Raw genomic sequence first — 18,646 nt, 5'->3', positions numbered from 1 at the left:
ATTGGGAGCTGATGATGATGGAAGCCCTGCTCCCCTTCCTGAAAGGGTATATACATTTATATTTTTTCGTTGATCTTTTCCTGAATTTCATCTTATGCAGACAGTTTGATGAAGTTGTCGGTTGTATTATGATTTTTTTTGGGTTTTCAACGAATGTGTAAATTTTCGTAAGGTGTTTGGTTTATTGGAGTAATAGGTGCGATATGTTTCTGCATTTTAGAGATGGACAGATGGTAGATTGAGGGGCTGGTGGTTTTATTGTTAATTATCTTCTGAAAATTGATTGTGCTGGCTTTCTTTGTGTTTGAACTTTGAAGCCAATAAATGCAGAGACACACACACACACACATATTTGTACTCTGTCTGTTTTTTTTGAAATTTTGTTTAATTATATTTACGGATTGTGGTTCTTAAGATGTTAATGGCATGTATATTGGTTGTACGGTCTGTGTGATTATGTGATATGTATATATACAATTGCATATATTTGGTCTTGTCTTTATTAGGTGAGGTGGATGTTCAAATTATGTTCATTGTCTATCATTTAGATTGTGTTTCACTCTGTCCTTGATTTCATTTGTTTATGATGTTTCACAACGTATATTTCTTGATGTGCTCGAATGTGTTAATTACTCTTATTTGAGGATTGCAGGGAAATCGTTGGCGCTTCACTGTCAAATGGATTCTCCAATTTAGTATATCTTTTGCATTTATTGTGCATTTCTGCCTTCTTAAATTCTTTCTATTATGCGTTGCATTACCACTTGAGTGGCCTGCGGCAAAGCTCTTTACCTTTACAGGATTTTATGAGTAAAAAAGGGTATTTCAATCACTTTAGGAAATCTACCTTTATTTTGCCAAACAGAAGAATAATCCATAGACACTTTTCATTTATGGTTATAGTCCAGATGATCTTCAACGATCTGGTGCCAGTAGCTGAACTGGATTCTGTTGATATTTTTTCACCTTTAAATTTTATGTTCGACAAGAATCATCTTCTTAACTGGTGGTAGCTTACCATGTCGTATCCCACTTCAATGTGTGTTGATAAGGCTTTGATTATTTGCTACAGATCCAGATTGGTGGTTCTCCAGCTTATAGGTTAGAGAAGAAACTGGGGAAAGGTGGATTTGGACAAGTGTATGTAGGCAGACGCATCAATCATACAGGTCTGCACGAAAGAACAGGACCAGGGGCCATAGAGGTATGTACTTGGTCCTCTTATAATCTGCTCCTAGCTCTATATTTCGTGGCAGTATGTTACATTCTTTCATTTATTTTTAGGTTGCATTGAAATTTGAGCACAAGAGCAGCAAAGGATGTAATTACGGACCACCTTATGAATGGCAAGTCTATAGGTGAGAGTTTTTTTTCTTCTTTATTTTTAATAAAAAATAAGAATCTCTAATTTTTGACATGCCTTTGTTAGAAGTAAGAAAGAACGAACTGAAATTTTGTGTTATTATCTAGTACACTTGGTGGTAGTCATGGCGTGCCGCGCGTACATTACAAAGGACGTCAAAGTGACTACTATATTATGGTATGTGTCTGAAAAGCACATCATTTCTTCCAGAGCTTTTTCCTTTTCTTTTCCTTATAGTATGAAGGACTCTACATCTTTTGTAGGTTATGGATATGCTTGGTCCTAGTCTGTGGGATGTTTGGAACAACAACTCTCACACGTTAGTCACCTTCTTTTAACAAAATAATAAATTTATTGTTTTGGTTGTGCATTCTTCTATAATCTTTCATCTAACACCTACACTTCCATTTTGCAGAATGTCCATTGAAATGGTGGCATGTATTGCCATTGAAGCCATCTCCATTTTAGAGAAGTTGCACTCTAAAGGGTATATTTTTCGGTCTATTGTTTGCATATCAGCATGGTTCTACTCACTGATCCTAACTGAATGCTATTTCCGTAACCATGATGAAAGTTGTTTCTCCTTAGGAAGCCTTCCTTCATTTATGACGCTAGATTTTCCTTATTGTATGTCTAAACTACAGTTAAGAAGCTTAGTTGAGCTTCTTGAATGATGCTCTGTGAACTTTTAGTATTAGTCAGAATTGCATTGAAAATGTGCATTTTTTAGTTGTTTTTGCATTCGCCTTTTATCAAGACCGACCATATTCTTTTGTTTTCGTCATGGATTTAATGTATATTGTAGTCAATAGGATTGTCCTTGGTGCCTTTTCTTTTTCCCTAAATAATCTAACTGTAGGACAGGGCAGTCTATATTAAATGAGATGAGTATAATTAAAGATAAATTATCTAATTGGATGAGTGGTTGTTCCAATTAGTCATGACGAGTACAATGGAAGGTAGAAATATCTTCTGATGATGTATGGTTAATTAAATGGCAACCTTTTGGTATTTGGTAGGAAAGGGTTTTTTTTCAGTTCATATAGGGAGATTCTATAACTGTTCATTTTTCCTCAATATTTTGTCTTGCTAAATAATCAAATTTTGAAGTAGTTGTGTATTCACCAATAGTCCCATCCCATGTATAAAATATTGCCATCATGCTCTTTATTTCAAGATATGTCTCTCATTTGCTTTCTGCAAGTCCTGCAGATATGTTCATGGGGATGTAAAGCCGGAGAACTTTTTGCTTGGTACACCTGGAACCCCTGACGAGAAAAAACTTTTTCTGGTTGATCTTGGATTGGGTAATATACCTAGCATGCTATAGCCTTTTTCATTTTAAAACTATCACAATCATACCATAGTAATCCTTATCAGTTATTCCCGTTCCTTTTGTATTGCAGCCACTCGGTGGCGTGATACTTCTACTGGCCTTCATGTTGACTATGATCAAAGACCGGATGTATTCAGGTGAAATTTTGATTCCACTTACTTATCCTTGTTTACCGTCACATTTTTTTTCAACTTGCTGTTTTTATTCATGAATGAGAATGTTTGTTGCTGCAGAGGAACAGTGCGCTATGCTAGTGTGCATGCTCATCTTGGAAGAACTGGTAGTCGGAGGGATGATTTAGAGTCACTTGCTTACACACTCGTTTTTCTTCTCCGTGGCCGCCTTCCTTGGCAAGGATATCAGGTTGGCAGTCTGAGATGTGATTTTCATTGTGAACAATTCACTTGTGATGCTTACACTATATACTCTATGTAGGGTGAGAATAAAGGCTTCCTTGTGTGCAAAAAGAAGATGTCAACTTCTCCAGAAGCTCTCTGTTGCTTCTGCCCTGCACCTTTCAAACAGTTTGTCGAGCTTGTCGTTAACTTAAAGTTTGACGAAGAGCCTAATTATGCAAAATATATATCACTCTTTGATGGAATAGTTGGTCCAAATCCAGATATCAGGCCAATTAATACTGAAGGTGCTCAGAAGGTATTACTCAGATTTTGCTCTGTATTTGTTGAGTAATTGACTGAAACTTTTTCTTCCTATTCTGGAAGTTTTGGATTTATTCTCGTTAAATTTTGTTTTTGCATTGTGAAGCTCGTATATCAAGTCGGACATAAGAGAGGGCGTCTTTTGATGGATGATGATGATGATGAGCAACCAAAGAAGAAGGTACGCATGGGGATGCCTGCTACTCAATGGATTAGCGTGTATAATGCTCGAAGGCCAATGAAGCAAAGGTACCACGCGCTAATTCTAATTCTAAACACTTCATTTAGGATTTATCAAAAAAACAATAAAAAAATGAAATTTATTTTACATTTGGTCTTTGTAGATATCACTACAATGTAGTTGATGGTAGACTCGCTCAGCATATTGATAAAGGAAACGACGATGGGCTTTATATCAGCAGTGTGGCATCATGTTCGAATCTGTGGGCTCTAATCATGGATGCAGGGACTGGCTTTAGTTCTCAAGTTTACGAACTTTCTCCTTCTTTCCTTCACAAGGTCTCGTTTAATTCTTGTGTACTACTACTGCCTTTTCTAGGTCATATCATCATATTTGTGAAATTTAATGAACTTGGCAGACAATTTATTGAATTACTTTCTGTTGTGTTAACTGCAGGAATGGATTATGGAACAATGGGAGAAGAACTATTACATCAGTGCAATAGCCGGAGCTCACAACGGGAGCTCATTAGTAGTTATGTCGAAGGGTAAGTGTCACATTTCAAAACTCGAAAATATTTTCTGATTCGATATTTGATTCAGCTAATAAGTTCTAATTTTAATAAATACAGGTAGTCAGTATCAACAACAGTCTTATAAAGTCAGTGAATCGTTTCCATTTAAATGGATCAACAAAAAATGGAGGGAGGGATTTTATGTTACGGCCATGGCTACTGCAGGGAGTAGATGGGCAATTGTAATGTCACGTGGGGCAGGGTTTTCCGACCAGGTAGACAACATTTTTTGTTACGGTTACCAAAACACATATAATTAAAATAAAACAATTATTTGAATCTATCATATATTTTTTTCAGGTAGTGGAATTGGACTTTCTTTATCCAAGTGAGGGTATTCACAGGAGGTGGGAGGCTGGGTACCGTATCACAGCAACTGCAGCAACGAATGATCAATCGGCCTTAGTTCTCAGCATTCCTCGAAGAAAACCTTCCGATGAAACACAGGAGACGCTTCGTACATCTGCTTTTCCAAGTGCACATGTTAAGGTAAGGAAAATATATTTAATAAAATAGTGAAAAACACAAGGTAGAATAGTCCATTTGTTTGGTTATGGTAAAATTCCGTCGTTTACCAAACAAATAAACTATTCTAGCTTTCATTTTCACTATTTTTCTCTTTCCAAACACGGCCTTAGTCTTCTTGACCGTTTTTTTTTAAATCTGTTGTTTGCAGGAGAAATGGGCTAAAAATCTTTACATTGCTTCTATGTGCTATGGGAGAACTGTATCTTAAGCCATCGTAATTTTGTCGCGTGTTTTCTTGAGAGAGTTCATAAAAAGGATCAATGCCTTAATATTTTTGCGCTATTTAAGAATCGGACACCCTTTGTCTGCCAGCTAGAAGACCCCCCACCCCCATTGTTATCCTTTTACGCCAACCGTCAACATGTAAAATTATATATGTATTATTATTATTATTATTATTATTATTATTATCTGCACATTGTATCTATAATGCCTTAGGCAGTAGTTTTAAATCTCCAATGGGGTCGTTTCTTATGTATTGTACAAAGTCGAATGATAATTACTTCAATGCAGAGTGCACTGTATTTCTTGCCGTTTCGTTTTCAGTTCTCATTTCTTGCCAAATTGGAGTTTCGACTTTGGTGAAGCTTTCAATGGATCCGACAAAAGCCTTTCGGCTTTTCAACGTCATATTATAATGTCAAGGTGCGTTTCTTTTTTACGAAATATGTCCTTTTTATGATCTAAGAGTAACGCTCACACTTTGATGCGTGTGTGTGTAAATCAAAGGTGAAATTTAGACGATGAATTTCACCGGGTGTAGCACCATGGACGAGGTGTAGTCTTATTAGAAATATTTTTTTTTCTTATTAATGATTAAAAATGAATTTTATTTTTAATGAGGGAAAATAAAGAAACCTCAAGTAAAGCTTAATAGTAGGATTAGGAGCGTTCCCCACGTGACTTGTCACGAGGAGGACCACATGTGCGGGGGGAGTGATGTATAGACGCACGTGATGCCGGACGGCACGTGTGCGCACGTTACGGATATTATCATTAGACAGCCATGAAGCATCAAAAAAGCCTAACCATCCGATGGTCGCCACGTGGCGTAGAACCGTCCCTTTTGGCTTTTGACATAAATTTTGTTTTAGTTTTAGTCCCTCACATGACTACTGCTGACACACTCTCTCTTCCTTACTCTCCGTCACGTGCCAAGATTTTGGACATTAGGAGAGGATTAATTTTCTTATTATAAAGTTTGTTTATTTATTAAAAAATTAAAGAGGATGCAGCTTAATTTTTTTTATTTTTTAATAAAATAAAAAAGATTCGTCAAAAAAGGAGAGTGATTAGATGCTTGATTATCTAATAAATCTAAGAGTAAAAGTAAATTTTCTTTCCATGCCGCACTTGATGAAGCTTAAACGGGATTATTTTTTACTGTTTATCTACACACATTATAGATCTGTGTGTATGTGATAAAGATCTACCCGATGTATTTCACGTTGTGTAACTAGTATAAACCATTTTAACCAGCACGAGAATTAGATTTTGATATGATGGTAAGTATAGTTAATCTTTCTAAATTAATACATAATGTCACTAACAAAATTCTATTATTTTAAAGAAATATTAAATTATCGGACTAATTTACCGAGTCGATATCAGAAGAAATTATTATTAAGTTATATTATTAATTTATCGAGGTTCTATTAAAATATAGAACAAAATAAGTAAATACTCTGACATGTTAACTAAATGATATAAATTAAAGCATATAGTATTCAAAATATAACTATTAAAGGTCTTTACATTATATCACAAATAAATTTGAGCAACTTAAATATATATTTTTATTATTTATTATCTCTTGCAAATAAATGACGACTAAAAATATCTTATCCACAACGTACATGGGGATTGGTTTTCATTTAAAATGGGGCCCACACCGATTCTTTACTACTCTTCAACTGCTACGTGTCCCCATTAAACTTCACTTTCTACCTGAAAGCTGACGTGGCAACGCAAGCGGTAATAACAACGGGAAACATCTCACCCTTCGAAGCCACGTGTTTAATTACTTACCGCCCGAATCCAGCTGTAACCGTCGTGCTTATTTGTGGGAGTGTCTGAAAATCTGAATGGGCTGATATATATAAAAAAACAATTTTTATTATATAAAAATGGAATTAAAAAATGGAGGAAATCAGAAGTTTTATTAATTAATTAATTTAAAAGTGGTTGACAATTAAATTAAATTATAAGCACGATTATCTATGACAAAGAGTAAAACTTACACACATCTAATGCAAGAGTTGAATTACATATTTACACATTTAATTAAAGTTTTATAAATTGCACGAAAAAAATTAATTAATTCTATATATTTGTTTTTCTTGAAAATTAGAACAATTTCTATTGAATATTAATTAATGAATTGGCCTCATGTTATTCATATCTCTAGGTGATATATACATACATACACGAGCATGTTATAACTTGCAAGCAAATCATACATGATTGTAGGTTGTACTTTAAGTTACAATTGTTGTACTTGTACAACCTAGTCATCATGAATGTAATGTAATAGCATGGTATAAAATTTGATCATGTGAGTAACTCTTCAGATCTGCTCCAATCTCACTCTACGACGTTGCCATTGGAACTCTTCTACGCACAGTCAAACGCACGCACACACACACACTCACACCACAGAGTGACGCATGCACATGCACACTCACACATGCACATATAATCACATCACGCACAATAGGTAAGATATAAGTTATGTTCGATTTATATCCATTCACTATATTTTTACTTGCAAGTATTTGAAAAATCAGATTTGTGTATTTTGTTGGTTCACTTTATTTAGCTGCATAAGAGAAAGATGATTACAAATAAGTAAATATTCCATAGTAAATGACCACTAGTAAATGACCACTGAACATAACTAAACTCTATAACTAAGCTATTTATGTAATACTTAGTTTAAAATTTAAACTCTTTAAGTAATCTCTCAAAAGTGACCTTTAACAATTACAAAAAATCACGTGTCCTTTTAGTTATCTAAAATATTTTTGAGTTAAAACTAGTTAATAATCCTTGAAAATATATATATATATATATAATAGTTGAGCTTACAACTGATATTGAACATTTCAAATAAATTTTGATCAATTCATTTTGGGTAGTTCAATCCAATAGAATATTCCTACAGTTTTGAGAATATTACTTAATTCGTATTTTGGTTACCATTTTTCACTAACAATATTGTTTGAATTAAAATCAACAAAAATAAATTTCTATAGTAATGAGGAACACATTATCTATTTTTAATTAATTAAATATATTACAAGTGCAATTCATATATTATAAATATCTTGAATGACCACATACAATCATGAAATTTGAATGCATGATTGATATAGGTACATGCACAATATATATATATATATATATATATATATATAACAAAAATATCCTAATCAATATTCATATAAATAAATATATAATTAATAGAATATATATAATTCATAAGTAAAGACCACTCTCATTCATCCCCAACATCACACTTCACTAGTGGTCCACCAATCATCACTTTCCCCATACCATATACGAAGGGCCTTGTAGTAATTTCACATATATTATTATTTATTTATCAAAAAAAAAAAAAGAAAAAAGAAGAAGAAGAAAATGTTGATAACAATTGAAAGGCATAATAATATTTTCCTCGTCAAAGTCCAATATTAAAGAAGTCCCCTTCTAACGCAAATTAAACCCCCTCTCCTCACTTCTCTCTCCCTACACTTCTCTCTCTCTCTCTCTCTACTTTCTCTCTCTAAAAATCACACACACCAAAGCGCAAAAAAACACACACTCCCATTCGCCATTTCTCCTCTTTGTTTATATTTTGGCTAGCTACCTACCTAACTTTAATTTTCGATAAAGTTCCTAATGGATGCCGCCCCGGAATTCTACGGCCAAGCAGGGTGCTACTACGGCGGCGCCGCCCCATTCACGGCGGAGAAGCGCCTCTCTGACGCCAAAAATAATGGGGACCATTTCGTCGTTGAGGACCTTCTGAACTTCCCCACCGACGAGGGTATGTTGTCCTCCGACGAAGGCGGAGTACTTGAGGAGGCGGCGGCGGCGATCACCTCCTCCGCCGTGGTTGACACCTCATGCAACTCCTCGTTCTCCGCCGTCAATGCTGATCAACCGCATTTTCAGTACCAATCTGCCGACTTTGTTGGGTCCCGCGGCGGCTCCGCCGACGGCGGCCACTTCTCCGGTGAACTTTGTGTCCCGGTATGTATATATATATATGTAATATTGTATACACTATATATACAAATATAATTCAATGTAATTAAATTCTTTTTTTATTTTTAAATGCGAGAGAGATGTAACAAATTAAATTGAGTTTTTGAGTACTTTTTCTTAGTTTTAATTTTAAATTTTGAATATTTTTATAATTAATTATATAATTACAGTATGATGATTTGGCTGAGCTAGAATGGCTATCGAATTTCGTGGAGGAATCGTTTTCCAGCGACGATTTGCAGAAGCTCCACATCATACAAGGAATGAAGACCCGACCCGACCAACTTCCGGTTCCGGATACCCACCACCACGACTTCCAGCCCGAATCATCCCAAACGGGTCGGATCCTCCGCCCCGAATTGTCTGCCCCCGCCAAGGCCGCCCGCAGCAAGCGCTCGCGCGCCGCGGCCCCGGGGAACTGGACTTCGCGCCTCCTCGCGGCGGCGCCGCAACCCGTCCCCGCCGCGTCTTCCTCGTCGGAGTCCGACGTGGCCGCGGCCAACCAGGCGGCCAGGTACAGCAAGAAGAAGGAAGGCCCGGAGAACTTATCCTCCGCCGGCGGCGAGGGGAGGAGGTGCGTCCACTGCGCCACTGATAAGACGCCGCAGTGGCGGACGGGGCCGATGGGGCCGAAGACGCTGTGCAATGCGTGCGGGGTGAGGTACAAATCGGGGCGGCTGGTGCCGGAGTATCGGCCGGCGGCGAGCCCGACGTTTGTGCTGACGAAGCACTCGAATTCTCACCGGAAAGTGGTAGAGCTGAGGCGGCAGAAAGAGCAGATGAGAGCTCAACAGCAACAGCAGCAGCAGTTTCTGCACCACCACCACCACCAACACCACCACCATCAGAGTATGATGTTTGATGTATCTAACGGCGGCGATGATTACTTGATTCATCAACATATTGGCCCCGATTTCCGGCAGTTGATTTAGCTTTTTCTTTTTCTTTTTTTAAATGAGGTTTAGGGAATTTTCCTAATTTTCTTTTTTTTTCTTTTTTTTTTTTTTTTTTGTGTTTTTTACAACATTAATTCCTAACTTATTGAATTTTTGCACTTTTTTTTAATGGATTTGCCAAAATAGGGCAAATTATTCAACCAATTTTGGTTATATGAAGAATTTATCATTTCTTCTGATTTCTCTTTAACATTATTAACTAGTATTATGGGTAAATTACGGTCGCCTCCCAGAGGTAATGTCAAATTACGAAAAACCCCTACATGTTTGAGTAATTATAACTACATACCTCTCAACAACGAACCTTTTTATTGCACGTGGAAAGTCCACCGTTATTGTGTCAAATTAAACAAAATCTTCTAGATTACGTGGAATGTTTTCTAGTTTGTACTCATTTTGTGCAAAAATACAATTTTTGTTGCATTACAATCATATATTTTCCAGCCAAGAGACGCATCTTACGATGAGTTCAAATGGTGTAAAACAGGTACAAGTTGAAGAATATTCCACATAATCTAGAAGATTCCATTAAATTTGACACTGTAAGTGTGGACGTGTAAAAAGGTTTATAGTTGATGAGTGGTTGTAATTAACCACATATAATGGTTTTTTTTTTCATAATTTGACATTACTTTGGAGGAATAGCCTTAATTTACCCTTATTACTATATACCACAGTTTATATAATCATCTTTTATATATATATATATATATATATATATATATATATATATATATATATATATATTTTGTATTTTATTATTCAGACTGAACTTCAAGTAAGAGTTTCAAAAAATGCAGTACATATCTAAATTATTTAGAACCCTAATAAACTCTATGATACTTAATTTAACTTATTCCAATATAATTAATTATATTATGAATTACTTTACTAATATTAATATGAGTTAAAATATTTTTTTGAGTTTCTAGGTACATGAATTTCAGTGAAAGTACCCAAGATATTACAGAGAATGTTAGTAGCAAAATACTAAATTATATATATATATATATATATTATCTTTGCTTTCTTTACCACAAATATCAATAGCCACAAAATAATAATAACAATAATAATAAATTATCCCTATAATTTAGTTACCTTGTTTTCTGCTACCTTCACTGAAATCCGTTAGGTGTTGGGATGAATAATATATATGTTTGCACGGAATTCAATTTTTACCTCACTACCTAATTCAATTTAGACGTGCCCTACTTTCATGCACAACGTAACATGTGACAATCAAATTGGAAGGCTTCCTATTTTAAACTCCACCCATTTCCTTTTTAGTGTCGTCTTTCTTTTGTATAGGCACCGTTTCGTTTGGTTGGGAGATTAATCATTCATTAATTTAATAATTGGAGTTCGTTTAATGTTTGTATCCTTCATAATTTTTGGGTCGATCCACAAATATCATATTATCAATGACTATTATGGAGTTTTTTCTTTTTTTTTGTTGAAAGTCTAGGAGTCTGGTAAAATTATCGAGTTTTCTTTGGGTTATTTAATCTTATTTTAGCTAATTTTATTTTGCCAACCAACGAGACTTTAGCTAATTTAATTTTCTAATATTGAATTGAATTCATTTTTTTCCTGTTTTAATTTTATTAATTCACCTATAAATATTAACTCTTTTTTCTCACATCGTAATAATCAAGGTTATTTTAGTCTTTTTAATGTATTTTCTTTTTAATTTATTTTCTTTTTATAGTCTATGTGTGATCCCAGGCATCTCTAATCCATAGGCCTAACCTGTACTTATTAATTAAGGGAATCTTAATCTTTACCAGCATTTATTATTTGTGTACTGAATACATAATATTTGTTTATTAATAATATTATTTTCCAAATTACAAAATATAAAAAATACAAATAATTCTGAGCCAACGTACAGTGTTGTCCTCTGCAGCAAGGATTATTTAATTATACAGCAGGAAACTGCATAATTGAAGGCAAATGAGTTATAACTAATGAAAGTTGAAAATGTGTAATTAGAAATATTTTATATTTTTCTTATTAATATATATATATATATATATATATATATATATATATATATTGTTTTTCTAGGGGCATCATTTTATCAGTATCACATGCCTCTTCTTCATGGTGTTAATTTGCAAAAGCCTTTAAAAATATTTAGAGATTGCGAGTAAGCAGTTAATTTATAAGTTATTATCATTATTATTATTATTAAGGGTGTAAATTTAGACGATGATCTGTTTTAATAGGAAAATCGGATGTTCTAGGATGATTGACACGTGAATAGTTTAAATAAAAATATAATTAGGATTCTAATAATTGGAAAAAAAAGGAAAAAAGAAAATAGAAAACCCCAGCACGTAAATCTTAATCTATCTAACCTTAATTATAATCAGCGTGATTTATTAAGAGTTTAGACTTACGAGTGCCACATGTCAAAAAATTAGTGAAATTCGATTTATATTAAATATTGGCTGATTTAATTTCTATTATTAATAATATGTCTACATATTTTATAAGATAGGCAAACATCACTAGTTTATCTATCTTCAACGCTACTCCATCAATTTAATTTTAAAAAAAAGGGGTACAAATTCCTAAGTGCCATTTGTGGATTGTAATTGGTTTCAAAATTAATAATTAATTAAGATCAAGAGTGGGGACAAAATGAAGATATATTTAGTTTTATATAATATTAAATAATAAAAAAAAAAGATAATGGGGTTCCATGCATATTTCCATGTTCATTGTAAAGAGGGTTGTCTCCAATTCTTCACCACCGTGCTGACAATTTCACCTCGACTCTCCTTTTCTCACTTTTCTGAAAAGTACTCTTTTACTTTGTAAATTCTAACTTGTAATAAAAAATTATGTACTAATTTTAGTTATGTCTACAATTGGATTTTATAGGTACGGTTCCGACTTTAAATGTGATTTTGACCATTTTTCTGTACGAATTTGGCGAAAATCAAAGCATACGAAGTGCAATACTTTGAGTTTTGTTTCTACTCTAACTCGATTCAATTAGATTGGATGTCTCCGACTTTTAAATGTGATTTTGACCATTTTTCTGTACGAATTTGACGAAAATCAAAGCATACAATGTGCAATACTTTGAGTTTTGTTTCTACTCTAACTCAATTCAATTAGATTGAATGTCGAGTGAAAGAGGTATGCATGAATAAATTACGGTTTGAATCATAGAAAACTTACACATCAAAGTTGTAGAAATTGTTCGTTCATCATTCATTCATTTATTCATGCATATCTCTCACCCGACATCCAATTTAGCTGCTTTAAGTTGGATTAGAAAGTTGATTCAAAGGACAAAAAAATTAGTGTTTTGAATTTCGCCATGTATGGAATGAAAATGCTCAAAATCGCATTTGAAGTCAGAACAATACATGTATAGAAATATACTCTTTATATACCAAAATTTAGGGGTGGCAATTTGGAACGGGGATTCACGAACCGGTCGGGATTTCTCTATTTGGAATTTCGGGAAATCCCATATTCCTCCAGAAAAAAATATGGGACGAGAATCGGATATCGCTAAATACCCGATCAAGAAAGCACATCATTCTTAAAAGGGAAAAAAAAACACATCCAAGTTTGAAAGCTCCATCATTGCAACAAACGAGGAACATATGCTGAAAAGGTTAAATTTGGGAGTGCAAGAGAAGTTCCGTAAAGAGAGATGCCAACCAAAGTAATGAAAAATCCAGAAATTTTGCGCATACAAAATTGTCTTAACAATTTAATTGAAATATATTTTTAATTAATAAGCAGCAACGATCCATCAAAATCAAGTAACTTCTTCGACCTTTTCGACATTTCATCTGTTATCGGGGCACAGAGAGACCTATTTCTGAAATAAGAAAATGAACAATGTATAAGGAAGAGATCCACGTATCGTAATTCGTATCTAATCGCCCTCCCACCCCAAAAGGCACAAAACAAAAAAATAAAAAAATAAAAAAAATTGAATGTGGAAAAATCATAGACCGGAACCATCTTCGAAGGAGTAGATATACTAAGAATTTAAGCCATACAGTTCCTCCTCGTTCGATAAAAACTAATAGCTCGTTTCCTAGTAAGTAGTAACTTATAGCATCTTGTATCTAAGGAAGTAAAAAAGGGGACAATTAATTGAGACCGAGACTTTAAGTTCGTTTCTTGATAACACCTTAGTGAGGATCAAGAAACTACAACGGAAATGATTTTTCAGCCAATCGTCGTGTGTTTTTAAGATGGGCAAGAGAAAAAAAACTAATAACACAAGTCTTACTAAAAGAATAATAGTTTCGATACTAAGGGATCATATTCCAGTTAGGAAAAAAAACATAACCTCTTTCTTAATACTTGTGCGCCCGCAAACGTAGACAATTGAAGCCTAACTAATCAGGTGGTAGGCTGGTCCCAGAACATTCCTTCTCGATTCGTAAAAAGTAGGATGAGACAAACAAAAAGAGAATAGATATGAAAAAAATTACCGATTGAAAGGCAGCAATAAAATCTCAAAATAAAAAATCACGAGAAATCCCAACATGATTTAACTTGAACTCATTTGCGACGAAATCCCGAGTAATCAAATAGGGCATATACGAACAACTAAGTGTTGAGAAAATACAGAATCTTGGTTATGATATATAAAACGAAAAAAAAAAAAATGAAGTATGCTTACAGAAACATTACGAAAAATTGTATCAAACTCCAGGGTTGGTAATGCAGAGCATACCCTGAGACAAAGATCGGCACGTGTCTGCGCCTAGACAAGATGTAAGACGAGCTGACGAAATAGCTGAGTGTAGAGGCAATAGAGACTGTAGAGCTGCAATTTGTGGCATTGGCCTGAAATTCCAATTATCGAAAGATTCAGAATTAAAAATAAATTGGGGGATTTTGTCGATGTTACACCGGATGATTTTTCACCATAGACGAACACATATTACACACACATACATGTGGATGTGTGCAAAAGAGGTAGTGAGATTATATTATACACTTCAAAATAGTTGAAAGCATAAAAACCAGATCTTCAATTTATGATTTAAATAAAAAAAATTAAATTAAACGTTGAATAAAAATGTTTCGCATAATTAATGGTGAAAATGCACTTGAGATGCGGATTAAAATTAATAAAAAAATACAGTTACATTAATCTCGATTCAGGAAAGGAATTGTTAAAAGAGGACTGAAATTAGGGTTTGAAGATTGAGACACACCTTGAGAAAAGAGCTGAAGAGGAGCGTGTTGGTTGAAAGGAAAAGGCGGGAGTGGTCGCCGGCTTCGCGGTGGCGGATCGGAAAAGGTTGATTGCTGGTCTGGAGATTGTTCTGCAGCGAGACGCCATTGTTGTTGAGAGGTAGCTGCTGAGAAAAAAAAAATATATTGGATAGTTCTTTACTGGTTTTGGGAGACGAGGGTTTTGGGGAGGTATTAGAATCTGCAGTATGTTTGTACCCGCTGCTTTAGATGTTGTACTTCGATTGTAATTGCTTAGGGTAAATTACAACCACCTCCCTAAGATAAAGTCAATTTACGAAACAACTCCTTATATTTGGAAAATTACTCCCCGATTCCTGTAGTTTGTAAATGTCTTACATCCGCGCCTTACAAAAGGGAGTTAATATAGGAAATTTACAAATTTCAAGGAGGTGTATGTAATTATGAAAAAATGAGGGATTTTTTTTCGTAAATAGACTTTACCGAAATTTTAAAATATTTATTGAATATAGTTGTATACATAAATATTCATAAAAAAATAATAATAATTAGAAGTCATTAATGCTCGATGTTTTCTTAATTTTTATTTTATTTTCTTCATGATGGTTAAATATTAATTAGGAGATTATTAATCCTTGTGCAGGGTCTGTGAATCAATAAATATTTCTTATTTATTTTGCTAAATAATGTAAATAAACAAATAGTTGTGTAGAGTAATGCATTCTTCATCTACTAATACAAAACAAAAAATAAAAAATAAAATAAATAAAATAAATAAAGATAAATAAATATATAAACACAAGGAATAAAAAAGAAGATGAAAATTTGTTTTGCAATAATAGCCTTAAGAAATTCATAGAAGGCCCTATATATTAGTAGCTACAGATAATTAATACATAGGAATAATGGTAATTAATTCTCTAATAATATTATAAATAAATAATAATATATAAATTGATAGCCAGATTATCAGAGCAACCTCAACTTCCCAGTTACTGAATCAACAGCTGATTTGTTTCCTGTCCAATACATTAAATTTGTTATTCATACAAACTAAAAATAATACACACCACATTCGAAACGAAAAATTAAAGACGTACGATGAATATATAATATCGTATTCGAGCGCAAAGCTTTATTTATTTTCCAAATTCACATCGAAATGCAGAAGAGTGATTTTAATTCTCTACTATAATTCAGTAATGTATGGTCGACGCGTTTTCACTTCAAAAAACAGTGTGCTTTGCCTATTTGGTTCAAAAGAAGTGTGCAGATCGAAACATATGTAAAGAGATAAACGAGAAACAAACCAGGTCCGATAGCAAGAACTGTCTTTGACCCAGCCGAAACCTGCAACAAAAAAATGCCAGAATTGTTTAATATGTGACTATTATAAGAGGGGTTTAAAAAAAATACGAAAAAGAAGTACCGACGAATAAAAGATCCTTTAAAAAAAAAAATAACCAACCTGAGTACGTCCTGCATCAGCGACTGTGAAAGTCGGAAGGCCAATACTCTCGGCAGCTTCCTTCAGCTTATTCCTAACATAATTCACCAAAACAAAGTAACTTCTATATGTTTACCAAAAAAATAAAATAATAATAATAAATAAATTAATAATTGTTAACTCGTAGATAAATGCATATAAAACCAGATTGAGGTATTGAATGGGAGACGTATTTATTTATTTATTTACAAGTGGCTTACATTTCTTGTTGATTCTTACATGTAACAACTATCTTGGCTTGCCCGCAAAGCTCCCATTGCCTTACAAGTGACCGATGGCTGCATTTTTACGCATATTCTTAGACGTAGTTAGCAAATGAAACTAGAAAAGACGAGACCAACATGTTGTATTATTTTAATCATCATATCTTCTCAAACAAAATAAATACAGAAACCCGAGAAATATTTCATGATATTCACAAATATAAATAACAATAATTAGGTTTAAGTATAGACCTTTGAATAAGTTCTGAATACATTCCAGTGGCAGCATCTGCAAAAGATAAGCAATTGTAAAATTCGATCGATACTCGAGAGGGAAATAAAAAGAAACGGGTCTTTTAACATCGGAAATAACTTACGAGCGCATTGAGAAGCGATTTTTCCGGAACCCATTTTCAGGTCTTGCCTAACTACTAATACCTACAAACGGAATCAGGCAATCTTGTCAATATTTTTTTAAACATATAATACTACAAATAAATAAAAAATCTAACCCATAGACAACAATTCTCGTAGCTTCTTTATAAAGCACACAGCATATACCAGTAACCAAAAACACATGATGAAAAACCAGCACGATTTACGATTTACAGTCTCGATTTGCAGATTGCCTCGATTACTTGGCATAGCACGTAAAATTTTTTCAAGAACACCACTTATATAGAAACTCGATTTCCACATAAAACAAGTCAAATTGTTAAACAGATTTCATAAATTGGGCAGTCTCCCATAATAAATTGGCAGTTTTCTAAACCGACCGCCAATGTACAGTAGAACCTCGATAAATTAATAACATTGCTTAAATAATATTCAGTAAAAATATACCAAGTTACTAGCTCGATAATTCAATATTTCACTAAATTAATAGAATTTTGCTAGTCCCGACTGCTGTATTAATTTATAGAGGTTTAAGTGACCGAAAAGAAGGGATAAATATGTATTAATACAATATAAAGGGCAGCAAACTAACACAATCAAAATAAATATGAAAGAAAATAAAAAAAAAGGCAGACCATTTTGAGTTCTTCGTCGGAGTTGGTCGACATATTGTTTTGTTGATTGTTGCGAATTTGTTTGGGATTAGAGGTTTTAGATTGGTTCGACAAATCGAAGAAAAACCCCAATATAAACCCGATTATCAGGCCCGGGATTAAGTTCTCCGGCTTGAAACTTACTCCCAGCCATTCTTTTTCCTGTTTCTTCACCTGCTTTTTTTTTTTTTTAAATTAAAAAATAAATAATACGAGATAATTTATTATTAAATTTAATAAAAATTAGAAAAAAGAAAATGAAGGAAAAGGAGAAGGTGTTTATTTATGGATACCTTTTTGGAGGAGGGAGAAGGGCTCATGAAAGAACCCATCGTCAATGAAGTTGGTCAGTGGCATAGTAGTAGTTCCGGAACCAGATAAAATGTGAAGAAGAAGAAGATGCTTCATACGCCGTCGTTTCGTTGCTATCTAATATGGCTGCAAAAGTTTGGGCTTTTAATTGGGCCCAATTGCAAATTTCTGGAGAGTGTGGGCTTTTTATTAGGCCCAATTGCAATTTGTTATTACAGCTATTCTCATGTATTTTAATAAATATTTGCCTATAATTAATTGAGGTGGAATTTGAGTCAAGTTTTCTCAACGTATTGAATAACATTTTACATTTAATACAACTCAAATGGATATAAGAACATCTCAAAGTAACTTCGGATATAATTCGTAGAAGGGTTACACAATATATATATATACTTTAACACAAAATTTGAAAGATGACAGAAATAGTCAAGTTTACCACAATACCTACGTAGCACGGACACGGATACGGGGAAACAAAATATCCCAAAATGAGGATAC

At 33.9% G+C, this 18,646-nt stretch overlaps 4 protein-coding genes across 9 annotated transcripts in view; 2 read left to right on the top strand and 2 right to left on the bottom strand.

Annotated features, from left to right (window-relative positions):
* The window catches only part of LOC105967154 (Protein kinase family protein), a 5,901-nt gene extending 723 nt beyond the window's left edge, over positions 1-5,178 (top strand). Inside the window, exons 1-16 of the mRNA XM_012991736.2 lie at positions 1-46; positions 1,073-1,204; positions 1,285-1,358; positions 1,471-1,540; positions 1,627-1,682; positions 1,779-1,850; positions 2,576-2,670; positions 2,770-2,836; positions 2,933-3,062; positions 3,135-3,353; positions 3,465-3,607; positions 3,703-3,877; positions 3,996-4,086; positions 4,171-4,328; positions 4,414-4,602; positions 4,790-5,178. The exon at positions 1-46 is cut by the window's left edge and continues 723 nt beyond it. Coding sequence (XP_012847190.1) covers positions 1-46; positions 1,073-1,204; positions 1,285-1,358; positions 1,471-1,540; positions 1,627-1,682; positions 1,779-1,850; positions 2,576-2,670; positions 2,770-2,836; positions 2,933-3,062; positions 3,135-3,353; positions 3,465-3,607; positions 3,703-3,877; positions 3,996-4,086; positions 4,171-4,328; positions 4,414-4,602; positions 4,790-4,849 — 1,777 coding nt within the window. The 3' untranslated portion in view covers positions 4,850-5,178. The remainder of the gene's footprint in view (positions 47-1,072; positions 1,205-1,284; positions 1,359-1,470; positions 1,541-1,626; positions 1,683-1,778; positions 1,851-2,575; positions 2,671-2,769; positions 2,837-2,932; positions 3,063-3,134; positions 3,354-3,464; positions 3,608-3,702; positions 3,878-3,995; positions 4,087-4,170; positions 4,329-4,413; positions 4,603-4,789) is intronic.
* A 3,141-nt stretch (positions 5,179-8,319) lies between these two features.
* Positions 8,320-10,045, top strand: LOC105967069 (GATA transcription factor 12). The gene is made up of 2 exons (XM_012991632.2): positions 8,320-8,895; positions 9,081-10,045. Exons 1-2 carry the CDS (start codon positions 8,542-8,544, stop codon positions 9,840-9,842), a joined length of 1,116 nt encoding a protein of 371 aa, XP_012847086.2. The 5' UTR covers positions 8,320-8,541; the 3' UTR covers positions 9,843-10,045.
* A 3,414-nt stretch (positions 10,046-13,459) lies between these two features.
* Positions 13,460-15,373, bottom strand: LOC105967261 (protein NONRESPONDING TO OXYLIPINS 2, mitochondrial). Of its 5 annotated transcripts, none has more exons than XR_001173644.2 (4): positions 15,074-15,373; positions 14,587-14,699; positions 14,197-14,278; positions 13,460-13,716 (listed from the first exon to the last, which is right to left on the bottom strand). XR_001173644.2 is itself a non-coding variant. In XM_012991862.2 (3 exons), the coding sequence occupies exons 1-2, from the start codon at positions 15,199-15,201 to the stop codon at positions 14,555-14,557; spliced, it is 273 nt and encodes a 90-aa protein (XP_012847316.2). In that variant the 5' UTR covers positions 15,202-15,308; the 3' UTR covers positions 13,460-13,716; positions 14,533-14,554. The 5 variants fall into 5 exon arrangements, 3 of the variants coding, with proteins under 3 accessions (XP_012847316.2, XP_012847318.2, XP_088674295.1); XR_001173643.2 differs by having other exon boundaries at positions 14,533-14,699; positions 15,074-15,284; XM_012991862.2 differs by lacking the exon at positions 14,197-14,278 and having other exon boundaries at positions 14,533-14,699; positions 15,074-15,308.
* A 507-nt stretch (positions 15,374-15,880) lies between these two features.
* Positions 15,881-18,264, bottom strand: LOC105967062 (Peptidyl-tRNA hydrolase II (PTH2) family protein). 2 transcript variants are annotated; one of them, XM_088818168.1, is made up of 8 exons: positions 18,127-18,264; positions 17,816-18,007; positions 17,162-17,222; positions 17,037-17,073; positions 16,782-16,859; positions 16,543-16,615; positions 16,385-16,424; positions 15,881-16,093 (listed from the first exon to the last, which is right to left on the bottom strand). In XM_088818168.1, exons 1-8 carry the CDS (start codon positions 18,163-18,165, stop codon positions 16,044-16,046), a joined length of 570 nt encoding a protein of 189 aa, XP_088674294.1. In that variant the 5' UTR covers positions 18,166-18,264; the 3' UTR covers positions 15,881-16,043. The 2 variants fall into 2 exon arrangements, with proteins under 2 accessions (XP_088674294.1, XP_088674293.1); XM_088818167.1 differs by having other exon boundaries at positions 17,816-18,010; positions 18,127-18,221.
* Between the last annotated feature and the right edge of the window lie 382 nt (positions 18,265-18,646).

The sequence above is a fragment of the Erythranthe guttata genome, chromosome 5, assembly GCF_056151865.1.
Source record: "Erythranthe guttata isolate IM_541 chromosome 5, IM_541, whole genome shotgun sequence".
Taxonomy (NCBI): domain Eukaryota; kingdom Viridiplantae; phylum Streptophyta; class Magnoliopsida; order Lamiales; family Phrymaceae; genus Erythranthe; species Erythranthe guttata.
Note: the sequence above shows the minus strand (reverse complement) of the source record. Positions and strands in the feature narration are given on the sequence as shown.

Bases quoted from the DNA above. Each gene is read 5' to 3' on its own strand.
- LOC105967069 (XM_012991632.2), top strand. From the start codon at position 8,542: ATGGATGCCGCCCCGGAATTCTACGGCCAAGCAGGGTGCTACTACGGC. The intron at 8,896-9,080 runs GTATGTATATAT...ATATAATTACAG, and splicing joins CCGGTGAACTTTGTGTCCCG to TATGATGATTTGGCTGAGCT.
- LOC105967261 (XM_012991862.2), bottom strand. From the start codon at position 15,201: ATGGCGTCTCGCTGCAGAACAATCTCCAGACCAGCAATCAACCTTTTC. The intron at 14,700-15,073 runs GTGTGTCTCAAT...TTGGAATTTCAG, and splicing joins TCTTCAGCTCTTTTCTCAAG to GCCAATGCCACAAATTGCAG.
- LOC105967062 (XM_088818167.1), bottom strand. From the start codon at position 18,165: ATGGGTTCTTTCATGAGCCCTTCTCCCTCCTCCAAAAAG. The intron at 18,011-18,126 runs GTATCCATAAAT...AAAAAAAAAAAG, and splicing joins CTTCTCCCTCCTCCAAAAAG to CAGGTGAAGAAACAGGAAAA. The intron at 16,860-17,036 runs GTCTATACTTAA...GTAAAAATGCAG, and splicing joins TATTCAGAACTTATTCAAAG to CCATCGGTCACTTGTAAGGC.